Genomic DNA, 16,529 nt, shown 5'->3' on the forward strand with positions numbered 1-16,529 from the left:
GAACTTTAAAGATGCTGCGCTCATCTATAGAGTCAATGCCGCTGTGACTTCATTTATAAAAGCTGAATTTTATATCCTAGTATTTATTGTCAGACTGGAACTGTGCAATGTGTTGAGGCGGAAGCAGCAGAAGCAATTTAGTATAGAGTAATTACAGTAATTAGGCCATTAAAGATATTTTTCTTCATTTCCTTTTCCATTACCTCTTGTCAATCTCCTCTTTTTCCACTGTCATCCCCGCAGCAGACGAGCCTGGCAGGGGAGTGCGGGGCTTCACGCGAGATCCGACTCAGCTGCAGGGCTCCATGCTGCAGACAGCACTCAGAAAGAGCCCCCAGGGTTTTGGGTTCACCATCATCGGAGGAGACCGACCAGACGAGTTCCTCCAGGTCAAAAATGTACTTCCGGATGGGCCTGCTGCGCATGACAACAAGATCGCCTCAGGTAGGGTTCCCGCCACGAGCCTACTGTTTATTAAAGTGCACTCCGGCATCAGCTGTTCAACGCCATCCGACGTGCCTGCAATGCAAAGTCACACGAGGAGGAAACGCTAGAAGGAAGAGTTACGTGGAGACAAATAGGCTTTTATTACTTGTCTAAACAAAACGTAATCCAGAGTCACATTCACGTGTGTGATGTTTGCATGGCATGTACGCCTATGTACACAGAGACACTCGGCTTGGCATCAGCCCTACGTACTGTACATAATACAGTTTTATGTACCCAGAGTAAACACAAACAAACAGAGGAGAAAAAACACCAAACAGGCTCTGTGAATGTCACATTGCTCGATCAAGCTGAGGCAAAAGTTTATAGTTTACAGTGTTCAGTGGAGCAGCTCTAAAAAAGGACACTTCTGTCAATAAAGCATGTGTCCAGTTTACGGTGACACACAGATTTTATACGCAGCCGTATATCACAGGTTTAATAGGCCTGCAGAGCGGGCGTCTTTCTGTGGACTGCTTATCTGCATCATGTGCACATGTAGCACACACAGACATTTGTGTCACATGTAGCTTTGCAAGTCTGCTTTCTATAAACTCAGTGTAGGAGCACCCGCATCCCAGCGGCTCCCATTTATTGTATGTGTTAATATCACTTGCATGGTGATTGGAGATTATGGGTGTGTCAGTATCCTGGAATTTGTGATAACTGTGACATTTAAAAATGAAATATTGATATCACGTTAATAATAAATTTTGTGTAAATAATCCGGCACCTATTAAAGGTCCAGTGTGCAGGATTTAGAGGGATCTATTGGCAGAAATGGAGAAGAGCATTCATGACTCTGTCTTCTTTAGTGTATAATCACCTGAATCTAAGAATTATTTTGTTTTTGTTACCTCAGAATGAGCTGTTTACCAGTTCAGACCAATGATTTGCGAGGAGATGAAACGGTTTTAGAACATTACAGAGAAGAGTTGCAGCGGTGTGAACTGGCCAGTCTGAGCTGGACTCAAGCCGGCTGATGGTGTCACCTGCAACTCAGCTGATCAAATCGCCAGCAGCTGGTTTTAAAGCACGTCACCTGCTTCTATAGCTAGTCGGCTTGTAGTGAAGTCTGCTGGTCAAGTCAGAATGACCGCAGATGGCGTGTTGCGGCAGGTGCTCGGTCCCCACTCTGTTTCTGTCCTCACGATGTGCCAGCGTATTTATTATGAACACAGTCCATCTGATACTCGTTTTGTTTCTGTTTTTCACCGTTTTATCACTACTACAAATGCAGCTGTAGCCAGTATCTCACTATCACGACTCTAATTCATATTTTAAGAAGCTACAAATTATATTCAGCCACTAAATAAACCTGAAAAGCTGCAAATCAGAACAGAAGTACAGAGAGTTGTTGCATAGAGATGATACACTGTCTCATCTAGTTGCATTGGTGTGACCCAGCAGGTTTTTAGAACGTTGCAGAATGGCGTGCTGCAAGTAGTTGCCTGTTTCAACTCGTCTCGTCTGAAGTTTCAGTTGGTTGCAATCTGCAACCTCAACACTAGATGCCACCACATCCCACACACTAGAGCTTTAAATCATTTCCATTTTTTGCTGTTCTCCCAGTGCCATCTGGTTGCCTTTTCACTGTCCATCGAACAAGCAGTGTTAGATTTTAGGGGGATTTAGTGGCATCTAGTGGTGAGGATTACAAATTGCAACCAGCTGAAACTTCTCCTGATTAGAATTTCTTCAATATTCACTGTTCAGGAGGTTTTTACCAGGAGATGAATTATCCACAGAGGTCTGTTCCTCTCCAAAACAAACACCAAGTGATTTAAAACAGTAAAAACATTAAATAAAGCAGGTTCACATGTAAAAAAAAATGTGTTTTTCTGACGCTGCTCGTTGTGGAGGGGCTGCTGACTACGGTGGCTGATGCGAAAACATGAATGGCCCTATGTAGAGCAAGTGTTTGGTTTGTCTGTTGGTGCACTCCGTGGACGAACACCAGCTCCCTGTGTAGATATAAACAGCTCATTCTAAGGTAACGAAAACACAACAATATTTATTTTCAGGTGATTATACACTAAAGAAAACAGACTTCGTTGAATCATATTCAGTTTCTGCCAATATATCCCTCTAGATCCCACACACTGGACCTCTAAGTGTAATTGCTCTTTTCTAACATATTTGTACAGTTATGGTTACAGACTCTCTGTCGGCCACATAATCTTATCGTGTCGAAAATCTGATATTCTTCCAGCCATAATTTGAATTACTGTTAGTGAAGTGCTTCAGGATTCACATTACACTTATATTGATTGTACTGAATGCTCTTACTGCGACACCAGCGCTGCTGCTGAGAATCAACATGGAAGTGGAACAGGGAGAGTAATTATTTTCAATGTTTCATTTCCCTTGAGAAGGAGGATAATTGATTAAACCAGAGAAATGAATGTAATTAATTTCATTGCGCCCACTGAACTGAAACTTCATGTAACCTTCTTCCGGATTTAAGACTTTCTGACTGCTGCGCCTCGAGCATTTATTTATGCTATGAGTCCAGTGTTTTAAGTTTCTGAGACTCTTATCTTTTACCTACATTACCAGTGTTGTTTTATGGATGCTGAGTCGTTAGATAAGTCATTAGAGGTACGTGGAGTGGGTTCTGAGCAGGCACTACATCGGGATATGGAGCGCTGTGTTTGCTACTGTAGGAGAGGGTATTGATTGTGTAGGCGGGCTGAATCCTCCACTGGGCTTTTAGCCAACTGGCCAGTCAGCAATTCAGCCGACCATCCAGGCTGATATCTCAGCCGGGGCAGGGGTGATGAGAGTCACCCCCCTCTTATAGGGAGATGAAAGGAGGAAGAGGAGAGCGGCATGTCAGTGATCTTGTTCTATTTTATACTCGCGCTCCTTCTCTCCGTCCCCATTAACATCCTTGAGTTTTATCAAGGGTCGGACAGAGGAGGAGAAACAGAGATTTCACTTACAGTATGCAGTCCAGATAATTATCATTTAATTTACTGGGATAACAGCCACATTAGTATTGTACATCTTTACATATGCCTCGGTGTACTGCAGAGCTGCAAGCACTTATCGATGAGCTGTCAACAGGGTTCCCACACATCTTTACCAATTAATTTTCAAAAATTTTCTGTAATAATTTACCCGATTTCTATGAATCTATTAGGTAGTTTGAAATATAGGCCTATAGAGTGATCTCAGGGTGCGATAATGGGCTCTTAATTATGTATGCTCGCCATAAAACAGGAATTATAGCAAAGATGTAACGTAGATATGTTATGGAGCGCCTTTATGTCTACACATACACAGGCCATATCTGGCCTCGCTACGACAGACGTAAAACATGCTGATGCTGGCAGCGTGTTGAGCAGCCTTTTGGGTGTCTTGATGCTTTTTGTCTTGGCAACAAATTTGACCAATTTTAGCAACAGTAACAAGACAAGACGCTGTTAATCAGGAAGTACTCGTCTGAAGACATTGGCACTTTATTATCGTCTCGCTGAGGACATTGGGACTTTGTTATTGCGTGTTTAGTTTTTTATACTCTTTGGGTCCTACTGATCCCAGATAGCTAGGAGAAATTAAAAATGCATACTTAGCAAAAGCTCAGGTCACAGGAGGATATAATATTTGTTATTTGAAAGCCATACATTATAAACACTCAACTTTCCCAGGCATTTTCCGATAAGCAAACTGCTAGCGCGTGCTAACTTACTAACTACTGTGGCAGTTTCAACAGTCACGCAGTGCACCACTTGATTTTAAAAAAGTGATACAAGGAACATATTTTGCACAGAGTTAGCAAAGTTTGGGGATTTTTATGAACATATGTTAAACAATATCCAACGCAATCTATATTCAAAACTTTTCCAAAACATTCTGTTAGTGCCAAACCATTTGCAGGTTTTTCTGTTTCATAATATTTCCAGGAATTTCATGACCTGTGTCAGCTGTTAAATTAATCGTCAACTAATTTGATAATCGATTAATTGGTTTAATTTTTCAAGAAAGATTCCATGTTCTTAAATGTGAATATTTTCTGGTTTCTTCACAACAACTTATCGACTAATCGACAATGAAAATTATCGTTAGTTGCAGCCTTAGTGTGGTGATTTCGTTAACACAGTCCCCACCGTCATTCCACAAAATGTGTAACAGCTCGTTGTTGTTTGTAGGTGACGTGATCGTGGACATCAACGGGGCATGTGTGCTGGGGAAGACTCACGCTGATGTGGTGCAGATGTTCCAGTCCATCCCCATCAACCAGTACGTGGACATGGTCCTGTGCCGCGGCTACCCGCTGCCTGAGGACTCCAGCAGCAGTGAGGAGGCCTCAGGAGGCCTCTCCACCTCCAAGGACACTTCCCCTTCCCCCTCCACCTCCACACCACAGGACCCGCACTACACAGTCCCAGATGGAGGCACCCTCCCCAGGCAGACCGCTGCAGTACTGCCCATGATCAACGGAGGACGCCATCACCACCATTCTCACCAACACCACCACCACGTTCCTCACATCCCCAACCAAGAAGGCCCCGATCCCACTCTGTTGCAGCCGGAGCTTGTGAGCGTGCCCTTGGTGAAAGGTCCTGGAGGTTTCGGCTTCGCCATTGCAGATTGTCCCCTGGGTCAAAAGGTGAAGATGATCCTGGACGCCCAGTGGTGCCGCGGTCTGTTGAAGGGTGACGTCATCAAGGAGATCAACAGGCAGAATGTCCAGACGTTGAGCCACTCCCAGGTGGTGGACATCCTCAAAGACCTGCCTGTGGGCAGCGAGGTCAACGTGCTGGTGCTGAGAGGAGGTGAGTTGGCAGAAATGTGTCACACTGCAGCCGCAGGTAGAGCCTTAATCCTTAGAGGTATGTCGCAGCTGGCAGGGTTACAGTGCTGACGCTGTGACATCTCTTTTGTTAACTCGCTGCTGTCTGTATTAATCTGCTCAGGTTACTGTTCAGAAAACAAACAGGTGTTAGTGCCCAGAGATAGTCTGGAGCTTTTAGTCCCACGCTTGTGAAATCATTTAAATCCCCACACAGCTTTGTGTCACCTGCAGCCTGTCTGTCTCTTACTTTCCATTTCCCAAAAGGAAATAATGAGTGAAACAACAGAGGTGACAAGCCCACCTGCTAGTGTTTGAAATTAATTTCTTAAAGGGATACTGTTCAGATGTTCTGCCAAGTTTTTTATCATAGCAATGTGGGCACTATGTGTAAATGAACTATGTGAAGTTTCTCTCCATCTTGCCAGCGCCCACATGGCGTCATAAGGCAGAATTTTGCTGGCTCTGGGGCTGTTGCTCAAACTACAGATACGTAATTATGCATTAGAAAACACATTAGAAAACAAAGAGTATCAAAGCAGATAAACTAAGTAGTGCTGATAAAATATGAACCAAGATTCTGTCACTGTGTTGCCTATTTCTCACCCAAAATGTTTTTTTTGTTGTTTTGTTTTTTGTTTTTTTAGCCTACTTTTTAACTGTAAAACAAAATCGTTTGGTACCAGCCTGCCACCATATTGTTTTCGGGGGGGCTTAGATCGGGCATGTTCTGTCCGAGCCCGGCCCGTCCCTTTAATTGTAATTACGAGCCCGAGCCCGGTTGAAACCCGCCATTTTTTTAAGGATACGAACGTGGACATTGAAGGCTGACTCTCGTCTTTCTTTCCATGGCAAGCCTTTGTCATGTGCCTGTTAAGTGTCGAGGTCCCCGTCTCTCTGTGCTGTGATATACCAGCATCGGTCTGCACTTGGTATACTCAACGAAGCCGACACACACATTGTCACCGTTGACAACTCGTGTGGGGCCAGTGGCGCCGTCAAGGGCCCCCCCCCCAGGTGTGATAAGTAGTTGGTTCCATAGCCTAGGTCTATTATGAGGAGCCCAACCAGTCCGAGTACGAGGATGGTGGTGGGAAATTACAGCCCGACCCGGCCCATGGGTCGGGTTGGGTGTGGGTCGGGCTCGGGCTCGGGCAGAGGATCTAAGCTCTAACCTACATCTAAATAGTAGGGGTGGGACCATGATGTTTTGCAAGTCTTTGCACGCAAGTCCCAAATCAAGACTGACACGTCCTGATTCAAGTCCCAAGTCCTATCTGCAAGGAGACAAGTTGAAACAGGCAACTACTTGCAAAGCTCCGTTCTGCAACGTTCTAACAACCTGCCAGTTCACACTAAAGCCTGATTTATGGTCCTGCGGCGTACCTACGACGTACCTACGTCGTTGCCGTGACGCCGTCGTGAACCCTTTGAACTTCTCCGTCACTCCGTTTTGTCGCGGTGCAATTCACCGCCAGAGCGATAGGAGGCTGCGTTCCTTTCCTGAATGGTTATCGTCGTCTCTAGTTGATTCTTTGTTTAGCTTCCAGCTTTTCCAGTCACAGAGAAATGAACGTATCCGTATCCGTATTGAACGTTGAGCATAAATGGGCCTTAGTACTGCAACATCTACATCGCAGCAGAAGATGTTTAAAGATGGCGGGGATGGCGCAATCTGGAAATACGGAACCGGAAATGCGTTGCTACCAAGCAAACCAATCACAGCCCTCTCGGTCTGCACTGGGTCTGCGTTGCCTCGACGTGTGGTGACATTTTTGGGGAGGTGCACGTCAGGCTACGCCAGGGGCTACGGCGAGCCTTCTGCGTAGCCACATACCCTACGACGTAGCGACGTCGTTGATTTAACGCAGGACCATAAATCAGGCTTAATGCAACTAGATGAGACAGTGTATCATCTCTATGCAACAACTCTCTGTACTTCTGTTCTGATTTGCAGCTTTTCAGGTTTATTTTGTGGCTGGATATAATTTGTTGCTTCTTAAAATATGAATTAGAGTCGTGATAGTGAGATACTGGCTACAGCTGCATTTGTAGTAGTGATCAAACGGTAGAAACAAAACAAGCATCAGATGGACTGTATTCATAATAATACACCACAATATTATAAATAACCGGCACCAATTAGTGAGTCAATGAGAATGTGTGTGTGTGTGTGTGTGTGTGTGAGGGGCATTGGCAGCAGCAGCAGCAGCAGCGACCCACCATTCGATGCCGGCACACGTGAGCACAGAAACAGAGGGCTCAGCGGGGATGGAGCACCTTCTGCAACAAGCAAACACACCGTCTGCGGCCATTTTGACTTGACCAGCGGACTTAACTACAAGCCGATTGGCTGTAGAAGCAGGTGACGTGCTTCACGCTCCAAAACCAGCCGCCGGCGATTTGACCAGCTGAGTTGCGGGTGACACCATCAGCCGGCTTGAGTCGAACTCAGACGGCCAGTTCACACCGCTGCAACTTTTCTCTGCAACGTTCTAAAACGGTTTCATCTTGTCGCTGCTCTTTGGTCTGAACTGGGCTTAAAACACAGACATGACTGTTAAGAAAAGGTGGTTATATATAAAAAGCAGCAATGACTAGCAATAAAAATGTATTAAAATTGCAAATGTCTGTGTACAATTCAAGTGTTCTGCTGGAATTTAACTACACACTTGAGAAAAAGCAAATGCCGCAGCCATTTTCAAAGTGTTTATGTCTCTCTTTGGCATATACAGTCCAGTTTTTTTAAAAGACCGTCTTTCCAGCAGTGAAATACGTCTTTAAGAGAGAAAGCAACATTGTTATACAAGCGCTGACAAAGGTCGACTCAGTTGAGGCGAGATGTAGTGTAACACGTAGCGCGTTTTAATTTATAAATAACAGGTTGGATCGTGGTTTTCTGGAGGTATTGCTTGGGCACACAGATTGTCCCAATGTTAAATAAAGCAATTTCACGCTCCGGTCCACACCAACTCTGCATCACCCACCGTGCACCTTCCCAAACAGGGAGGAAGTCATGCTTAGTCACATGGTGAGCTGTGCTGGGAAGGCGAGGAGAGATGGCAGTCTCAGTGATTCACTTGCTGCTCAGAGAGAAAGAGAGAAGGAAGGGAGGAGAGGCAGAGCATGGTGGGTAATCATTGCCCTTCTTCTCACTCTGGGCTCTCAGCGACTTGAAGGGCTTGTTCCTTTTTGTCTTTACTGCAGTGCAGTAGCCTAGATTCCAGAGATCAGTGTTGCACCCACATATCAGATGCACTCAGCTGGGCTCTGCTCGCAGCTCCAGGGGCTTGTCCTGTGTCTGCGTGTGTGCTGCTGTTATTAACTTCTCGCCCAGTTGTGCCAGCCTTATATGTATTTCTTTTTTTTTTTGCGCGTGCATATGCATCATGTGTGTGTGTTACTGCTTAAAAAGGGGCAGAAGATCACAGCTTTCCAGGACTAAAAGGAGCATCGCTGCAGGGCTTCCCTCAAGTCACCAATAAACCAGGATTAGGTTAGGCTTTGCTCCCAGCCAGAGGCTACAACTCCCTCCTGATGACAGCAGCAGCAGAGAGAAATGAAACAGGAAATTATTTGGCCCTGATCCCTGTTCTGGATTTAAATCTGGAAATGAGACACAGTCCCCTTCCCCGTGGGATATGTACTGCAGTCAGTGCTTATGATATCAAATGAGCAGGGAGATATCATCAGTAGTTCTGCGTCACTACTATCTGAAAAGGAATTAAATCAAACAGAGTAATGTCTCCTACACATTTATTCATTCAGCAACATTCATTAAATCATTTACGTAATTCTGTTGATGACACTCACAAACTGGTTATTAGAAGCTGCAGAGTGAGAGTGCGCACTGTGGCAAACAGCTGGCAGGTTTAACCCAGAGAAGTGCATGTTTCCCATGGCCTAGGGTCACCTCTGTGTCTCCCACCCTGTGGTGACATGCAAACCATCTCTGCTACTGGAGTATACTGGCCCCTACTGGTGGAGTTACACCGTGATTCACTGGCAGAGAGGAGAGCAGAGCCAGGTATTAAAAATCAGTTTGGAAACCTGAGGCACTGAATTCTGAAAGACTTCGAACGAGGTGCAGAGAACGTCTGCATAAAAAGATGGAGAGGAGGTTCACTCTTAGAAGTAAGGGTTCTTTCTGAGGGGATGGTTCTACCCAGACACATTTGCGCACAAAGAACCCCTTTTTGAAGAAACAACTCTTCAAGGGTTTTTTGTAAAGGTAAGGGTTGGAGTAAGAACCCTTATTTGGAAGAAAGAGTTCAAGCGTGGGTTTTCAAAGATCCTCACTCTCAGATATCCAAATGTTTACATGTTTCAGATGGTATTTTTAAATATTTATTTATCTGAAAACATGTGTTCTGCCGTAGTTTCTTTACCATCATTTTATGTCATACAAGCCCAGTTTTGGTTCCCAACCCTGCCGCACCTGAAACAGTAAAGGTAAATCAATCTGGCACTGAATTTCAAGGGGGACTGATTATACTGTCGGTGTATTCTCAATGCATTTGATTAGAAACATATTTTTACGGTGTTTGAAGAGAAAGTCCCGCACACTGCTCTCGATCAGTTTCACAATTTATTCATAACACTGACTTTTCAGTCCTCCTGGACCTTCGTCACGAGTGTTCAACACCATTATTACACCATTACAGTGAGCTTAAATAGAAACTGCTCTACCCATTTCACCCATTGTATTTAAGCTCAGTGTTGTGAGTAATGGTGCTGAACACTCTTGACAAAGGTCCAGTACAGTAGGACTGAAAAGTTTGTGTTACTAATACATTGTGAAGTTGAGCAAGAGCAGTGTGCTGGATTTTCTGTTCAAAGACTCAAGTGATATTTTCAAACATTTCTGCATCTGAGACAGTTGGATGTGTGAATATCTTTCTGCAAACAAATTGGATGCGAGAGTGAAAAACAATGCAGCAACATAGGAATGTAGGCACATGCTTTTAAAGAGGACGTGGAAGTTTAGAAAGAAAGAAAATTCCATGACTTTTCCGAAACTTTAAATGATTTCGACTAATTTCACGACTTTCCAGGCCTGGAAAAATGAGTCTGTGAGATAACTTTTCTAGGTTTTCCATTCCTTTGGGAACCCTGTCTCATAGAAGGGTTCTAGGTGGAACCTTTCACAGATGGTTCGAGGTGTAGAGGCCAAAATACCGGCGGCAAATGGCGCGTGTCAAAAAATAAACTGTCCTATTATTGCGTTTTTCCCCACTCGCTCTGCTTGTACATACCAACTCCCGTAGGAGCTCGACTTCTCTCCTCACCACTGATGTATAAAGAGAACTCTGTAGCTGTTGCTGTGTCTTGAGTGTGACGAAGAATGGATGAGGAGAGACTCGTTGAGGTTGAGAAATATCCCGAGCTAAACGACCCACGATCTCGTCTTTATAAAGATAATGTCCAAAAAGATATTACCTGGCGAGTCACAGCTCTGGAGATCGGCTCTTCAGGTGAGAAGTCAAGTTTAATTAGTGAGTGTCCACACGAGGTGGAAGAGGTGCAGATCTTTCAGTAACAACAACTTTGTGTGGTCAAGTCTGTTGACGAGCTGCAGCGAGACGCATCCAGTATGTGCTGGGGTGTTTGGTTCTAGGTAGCAATGGTCCCAGACTTCAAATATCTTGGGAGCATCATCTCCGAAACCTGCAGCATGGACAATGATGTCCAAAACCAGATAAGGGCTGCCTCAGCTTCCTTCGTTAGGCTGCGCAAGAGGGTTTTCCTGAATAAGGAGCATACAGACCAAGGTTGCAGTCTACCAAGCTATCTGTGTCTCCACTCTACTCTATGGCTGTGAAGCGTGGAGTCTGTATCGCCGTCACATCCATCAGCTGGAGAACTTCCACATCAAATGTCTCCAGCCCATCCTCGGACTAACCTGGCGCAACCGTGTACCACACACAGAAGTCCTGAAGAGAACTGGTACCAAGAGCATGGAGGCCACTTTTCTTCAATACCAACTGCGGTGGGTTGGCCACACCATCAGGATGACAGAGGACAGACTTCCACGGCAACTGCTGTATGGTCAGTTACGCCATGGTCAGCGATCTGCAGGAGGTCAAAAGCGGAGATACAAGGACCAGCTCAAAACAATGCTCAAGAAGTGTGGGATACAGTACACACAGCTGGAAAGCACTGCCACGAACCGTCCTCTCTGGAGGAGACTTTGCTGGCATTCAACACCTGGAAGAGGAGAGGAGTGAGGCGAGGGAAAGGAAGTGCCAGGGGAAGAAGATGATCACTGCAGCCAAGGCGACAACAATTACTGACTTCATATGCCCTCACTGTAATAGACCTTGTGGCTCACGCATTGGACTTCATAGTCACCTCAGGACTCACCAGAAGAAGAAGTAGAATGTCATCATCGGATACGATGGACTACCATAAGCAAGTAAGGATCTAGGTAGAACCCTCTGAATGGGTTCCAGGTTGCACAGTTGTAAAAGATGCTACCTGGAACCAAAAAGAGTCCTCTTATGGGGACAAGAAGAATCCTGTGTGGTTCTTGTTAGCACCTTTGTTTCTAAGAGTGTAACTGTGATGCTGAGGGTCAACAGGTCAGCAGAGTGAGTAAAGATGCAAAGTACAGCTCCTCCTCTAAGCCTTTAAGCCACATGCCTACACAGATGTCTATTGTTGTCCTCCTATGTAATTGTATTCAGACTGTAACGTCCACCTCTACCTCTCCTCTTACAGGTCAGACGTCTCCTGTGAAATCTCTAAAACCAGTAAGTTGATCTTTGTAATGTTTCCTCCATTTCGCAGCACGAAACAAACACTGATGATAAAACTGCCACTGAATTATTCAAAAGAAAAAGGTTTTAACTTGGTTACCCGTGAGCACCGCTCACTGTGTGTGTGTGTGCTGTGGAAGCTGTTGTTAGCTACATTATTCAGTGAGCCCACATTAGCCAGGCTGTTATTTCTGGAACTGCATGTGGGTAAATATGCTGGCTCCTGGCAAACAGCAACTTAACATCCCCCTGCGTATGGGTGTTTAAGATGATATGCCATGTTCAACAGCTTGTTCCTGCGCTGCTCCTCCATGCCGCACTCTTAAAATAGCGAGGAGCAGCAACAGGCTTACTCATACTGTTTTATTGGTTCAACATGGAATTACAAATGTGTGGTTGCACTGTTTTTAGAAATTAAGAGGTACTTTTTGAATCAGCATTCTGGAGGGTAAGCCCACCTTGAATACACTTTCCTGCCTCAGCTACATTTCTATCAGAGACATTAAAACAGTATGTACAATAAGGGATTGATTTTTGTGGTCAGTTATGGACCTGAATACATCACAGCTCTTGTTTCTGTGTTGCAGTGCACGGCTCCCATGTCCCAAGCCATAACCCAGCCAACTCCTCAACCGGCTCCTCATCCCACCCCCCAGCAGCTGCCCCATCCACTCTCTCAGCCCATCACACAGCCGCAGCGACAGGAGATGATTAACAGCACAGAGGCCCTCGGTCAGCCCGACGTGGCCCCCAACCCGCTCCCTTTCCCTACCAACACGCTGCGCTCGTCTTCACCCAAACCGGACGCGTCTGAGCTCTACCTCAAGTCCAAGGCTTTGTTGGACAGCAAGCGTAAGTGCACGTGATGTAATGCATGAAGGGTCTCAGCCGCTGTAGCTCAGGATGCCTGTTGGAAAACAAAGGTCCTCCATCCTCCTCCTCCTCCTCCAGGGCATTTTATCTGACGAAGGAAAGCTAAAGATCTCAGTTATCCTGGCAAGATATTCATTATTTGAATCAAATATTTCTTAAACTAACTAAATAATTTCAGACATCCCTGGCCTTGATCGCAGGCTGAGACCACTGCATTATACAAAACACACACTGCCCACATGCCAAACACACAGACAGCATAATTAATGTCTTTTGTCTTTCATGACAGTTGTAAATTAAATCCTGTCTCCCCTCTCTGCAGCTCCTAACACAAAGGACCTGGATGTGTTCATCAAAAGGAACCAGGAGTCGGGCTTTGGCTTCAGAGTCCTCGGAGGCGAGGGGCCGGATCAGCCGGTAGGTATCAGCCCGGCACGGTCCAGCCGTTTACAACCAGGCTTGACGTGCTGCTGGAATCCCAAACCCTCAGATACTATTAAAAAAAAAAAAAAAAAAAAGCAGTCAGGCAGCAAGCGAATCAATATTTGAGCTGCGTTCAGATAAATTGTGGGAATATCTGCTCTTGCTGCAGGACAGTAGGGAGAAAAACTGTATTTTGCACATAGGAAATGAGGCATCAAATGCTCAAAGCAACTTGAGAGGATTTCAACTGTTTATTTACAATAACGCCGGTCAGTCCTCGTGCTCACTCCGGCTCGGATCAGTGTGTCAAGCTGTTTCTCTCACTTCCTGTTGGATGAGAAGGAACGTATTGAAGCTCAGCGGAGTCCCTGCTCACCCTATCCAAAATCCAAAACACCCACACATCATCACTGACAGCTTCCCTGTATCCTTCTCCAGCCACGTCAAGAGTCTTGGTGTCATTCTTGACAGCAGACAGACCTGGACAGACCTGTATCAGGAAGTCAGAGCTAGTTAAAGGCTAAAGTGAACAGATACGTTTATAGCTTTCTTTTTAAAATATTTAGCGAGCTAGCTTCCCTGATATCTGGAGGTAGTTTGTTCCATAGCTTTGGCTGCATCCCTGATCTTCATCCGGCTCTTTCTGGGAACCTCCAATAAACCAGCAGGAGATGATCGCAGTGTTCTTGGAGGCAAATAGTTAACAAGGAAGTTAGCGATGTAGCTCATGTAGGGCTTTGTATACAAGGAGGAGGAGCTTAAAATCAAGTCTGAATGCAACAGGAAGTCAGTGCAGAGCAGCGGAGACTGGCCTGACATGCTCTCTCCTCTTGGTTCTGGTTCGTAGCCGAGCTGCAGAGTTTTGAATGAGCTGAAGCCTCTCAGTGGTGTTTTTTCGGAGGCCAGTAAAAAGTGCGTTACAGTAGTCGAGTCGGCTTGAAATAAAGGCGTGAATCAATTACAAATGGTCGTACCATGGCGATGTTTCTGAGGTGGAAAAATTATGTTTCCGTCACCTTCTTAATGTGGGACTTGAAGCTTAGATCTAAATCAGATATCACAATCCAGGGAGTTAAAGTCCCCAGAGTTTTGTTTTAGGGCCAACAAGCAGGATTTCAGTTTTGTCTTTGTTTAACTTTAAGAAAGTATTGCTCAGCCATTTATTTATTGCCAAAAGACAGGTAGTAATGAATCGACCATAAAAACCCTCTGCTCACCTTCAAAGCCCTCTACAACCTCGCCGCCACTTCCCTGTCTGTCCTTCTCCAGGAGTAACCCCTCCCCTGCTCCCTGCGCTCTTCCCCTGCTGGTCTCCTGACCACTCCCACCTCACGCCTCAGCTCCTCGGGCGCCAGGGCTTTCAACCACACTGCCCTAAGGCTTTAGAACTCCCTACCTCCACACATCCGACAGTCTGACAGCATAACATGCTTCAAATCCATCTCAAAACCCACCTGTTGATGCTGGCTTATGCACTCTAACACTGACTGTGAATCTTTTTTTTTTTTTTCTTTTTTTTTTGTAGAATTCAAATTTTTATTGATTTTGGTTCGGTTGGTACATGACACACGTCAAATGAGACATTCAATCTTGACTAGAGATCCGTACAGGAGGGGGCACAGCACCAGCTTCAATTAAAAAATAATCAAAATAACAAAGTTAAAGTTGAATAAATAAACACATTAGAATTGATAGTGATCATATTTTTTTTTTAAATGGAAAAAATACAAAAAATAGGCAGGGCAAGACAAAACAAAAACCACACTCCCAGACAGTGCAGAATAATTCCAAAAATTCCCCCCAGATTGGTCTATGAGCCGATTAGTCATCCTGGTCAGCATGGATTTGTAAGAGGCAGTTTTTGTCATATAGTTGACCCAGTCTTTTATTTTTACTTACTTTCCCCCAATAAACACAGTCTTGGAGACACTGGCAATGTCTTACTGAGCCACTGACTGTGAATGTAATTGATTTTATCACAGCGTGTGTGTGCCCACCTCTCATCTCTGTATTATATACTCTGTAAGGTGACCTTGGGTGTTTTGAAAGGCGCCTTTTAAATAAAAATGTATTATTATCATCCTTTCGTCTCCACAGGTGTACATCGGCGCCATCGTGCCGCTCGGTGCAGCCGAGAAGGACGGGCGCCTGCGGGCAGGGGATGAGCTGCTGTGTATAGACGGCGTGCCAGTTAAGGGCAAATCCCACAAACAAGTGCTGGAGCTGATGACCAACGCCGCCCGCATGGGCCAAGTCATGCTCACAGTCCGCAGGAAACTGACACACTCAGGTGGGTCTGTTTGAATAATCAGGACTGCGTCTCTCTGAGAGCACTCAGAGGTTTTAAGCACAGCTTCTTGTTTTCACTCCTTTTGTTTAGATCAGCATGCTGGAGGAGGACCTCTGAGCTACAGCTTTGATCTGGGATTTCTTTCTCACTAATCCTTTTAAATTTGTTTTGGATGACTTCCTCGCAGATAAATCTGAGTAACTCAAGTTCAACCAAAATTGACTTTTAGGGTCTGTGTAAACATTTTCCCTGAAAAGAAAGTTTTTAAGGAAAAACTCTTTATTTACTTTAATCACAGAGAAGTGAATAAAAAACATTTTATCCACCGATATTGGAGAAAACAGCCAAAGTGGCTTTGCGGTGTTTATCTGTCGAGGCTGATGGGAGCTGTGTGAAGGGCAGTGGAGATTAGATCAGCTGGTGGAGTTGATTTACATCTCAAAGGATGAAAAAAACAAGAATATGCTGAGTTTTCTTTTTCAACAGCACAAACCCCTGCTGCATTCAGGTTTGTTTACCCCCACAAATAACCGCTCCGTGAATAGTAGCAGCACTTTTTGAAATTACTTTGGATTTGATGTATCGCAACAACAGCTTTGATCACGTTGCAGAAATTAAGCATCAATCATGTAAGGCTTTATGCTTTCAAAGCAGGGCTTTAGAAAGAGATTCCCTGATGCCGGCTGACAAAACAGGGACTCAGCAAAACAAACATACAATGAAGAGAGATTGAGGTAGATCAGCCTGTCCTATGAATAACAAATTGTAAAGGGCTTTTTCTTCTCAAGTGTAGAGTTGACAGTCTTGTATTTCATGTGTGCAGCAGAAAGGGTGTCTTCAATAAAGCCGTCGTGCTTTGGATTATTTTTGGAAGGATCTGAGGAAGGAGGATCTGAAGGAT

General features: G+C 44.9%; 1 protein-coding gene across 4 annotated transcripts in view; it reads left to right on the plus strand.

Annotated features, from left to right (window-relative positions):
• magi3a (membrane associated guanylate kinase, WW and PDZ domain containing 3a) overlaps nt 1-16,529 on the plus strand; it is a 200,941-nt gene that overhangs the window by 170,113 nt on the left and 14,299 nt on the right. For all 4 annotated transcript variants that reach the window (XM_033628244.2, XM_033628243.2, XM_033628242.2 and 1 more), the window contains exons 9-14: nt 244-444; nt 4,641-5,267; nt 12,005-12,036; nt 12,630-12,894; nt 13,238-13,332; nt 15,436-15,628. In XM_033628244.2, the coding sequence (XP_033484135.2) occupies nt 244-444; nt 4,641-5,267; nt 12,005-12,036; nt 12,630-12,894; nt 13,238-13,332; nt 15,436-15,628 (1,413 nt within the window). The remainder of the gene's footprint in view (nt 1-243; nt 445-4,640; nt 5,268-12,004; nt 12,037-12,629; nt 12,895-13,237; nt 13,333-15,435; nt 15,629-16,529) is intronic.

This window comes from Epinephelus lanceolatus, chromosome 8 (genome assembly GCF_041903045.1).
Source record: "Epinephelus lanceolatus isolate andai-2023 chromosome 8, ASM4190304v1, whole genome shotgun sequence".
Lineage (NCBI taxonomy): Eukaryota > Metazoa > Chordata > Actinopteri > Perciformes > Serranidae > Epinephelus > Epinephelus lanceolatus.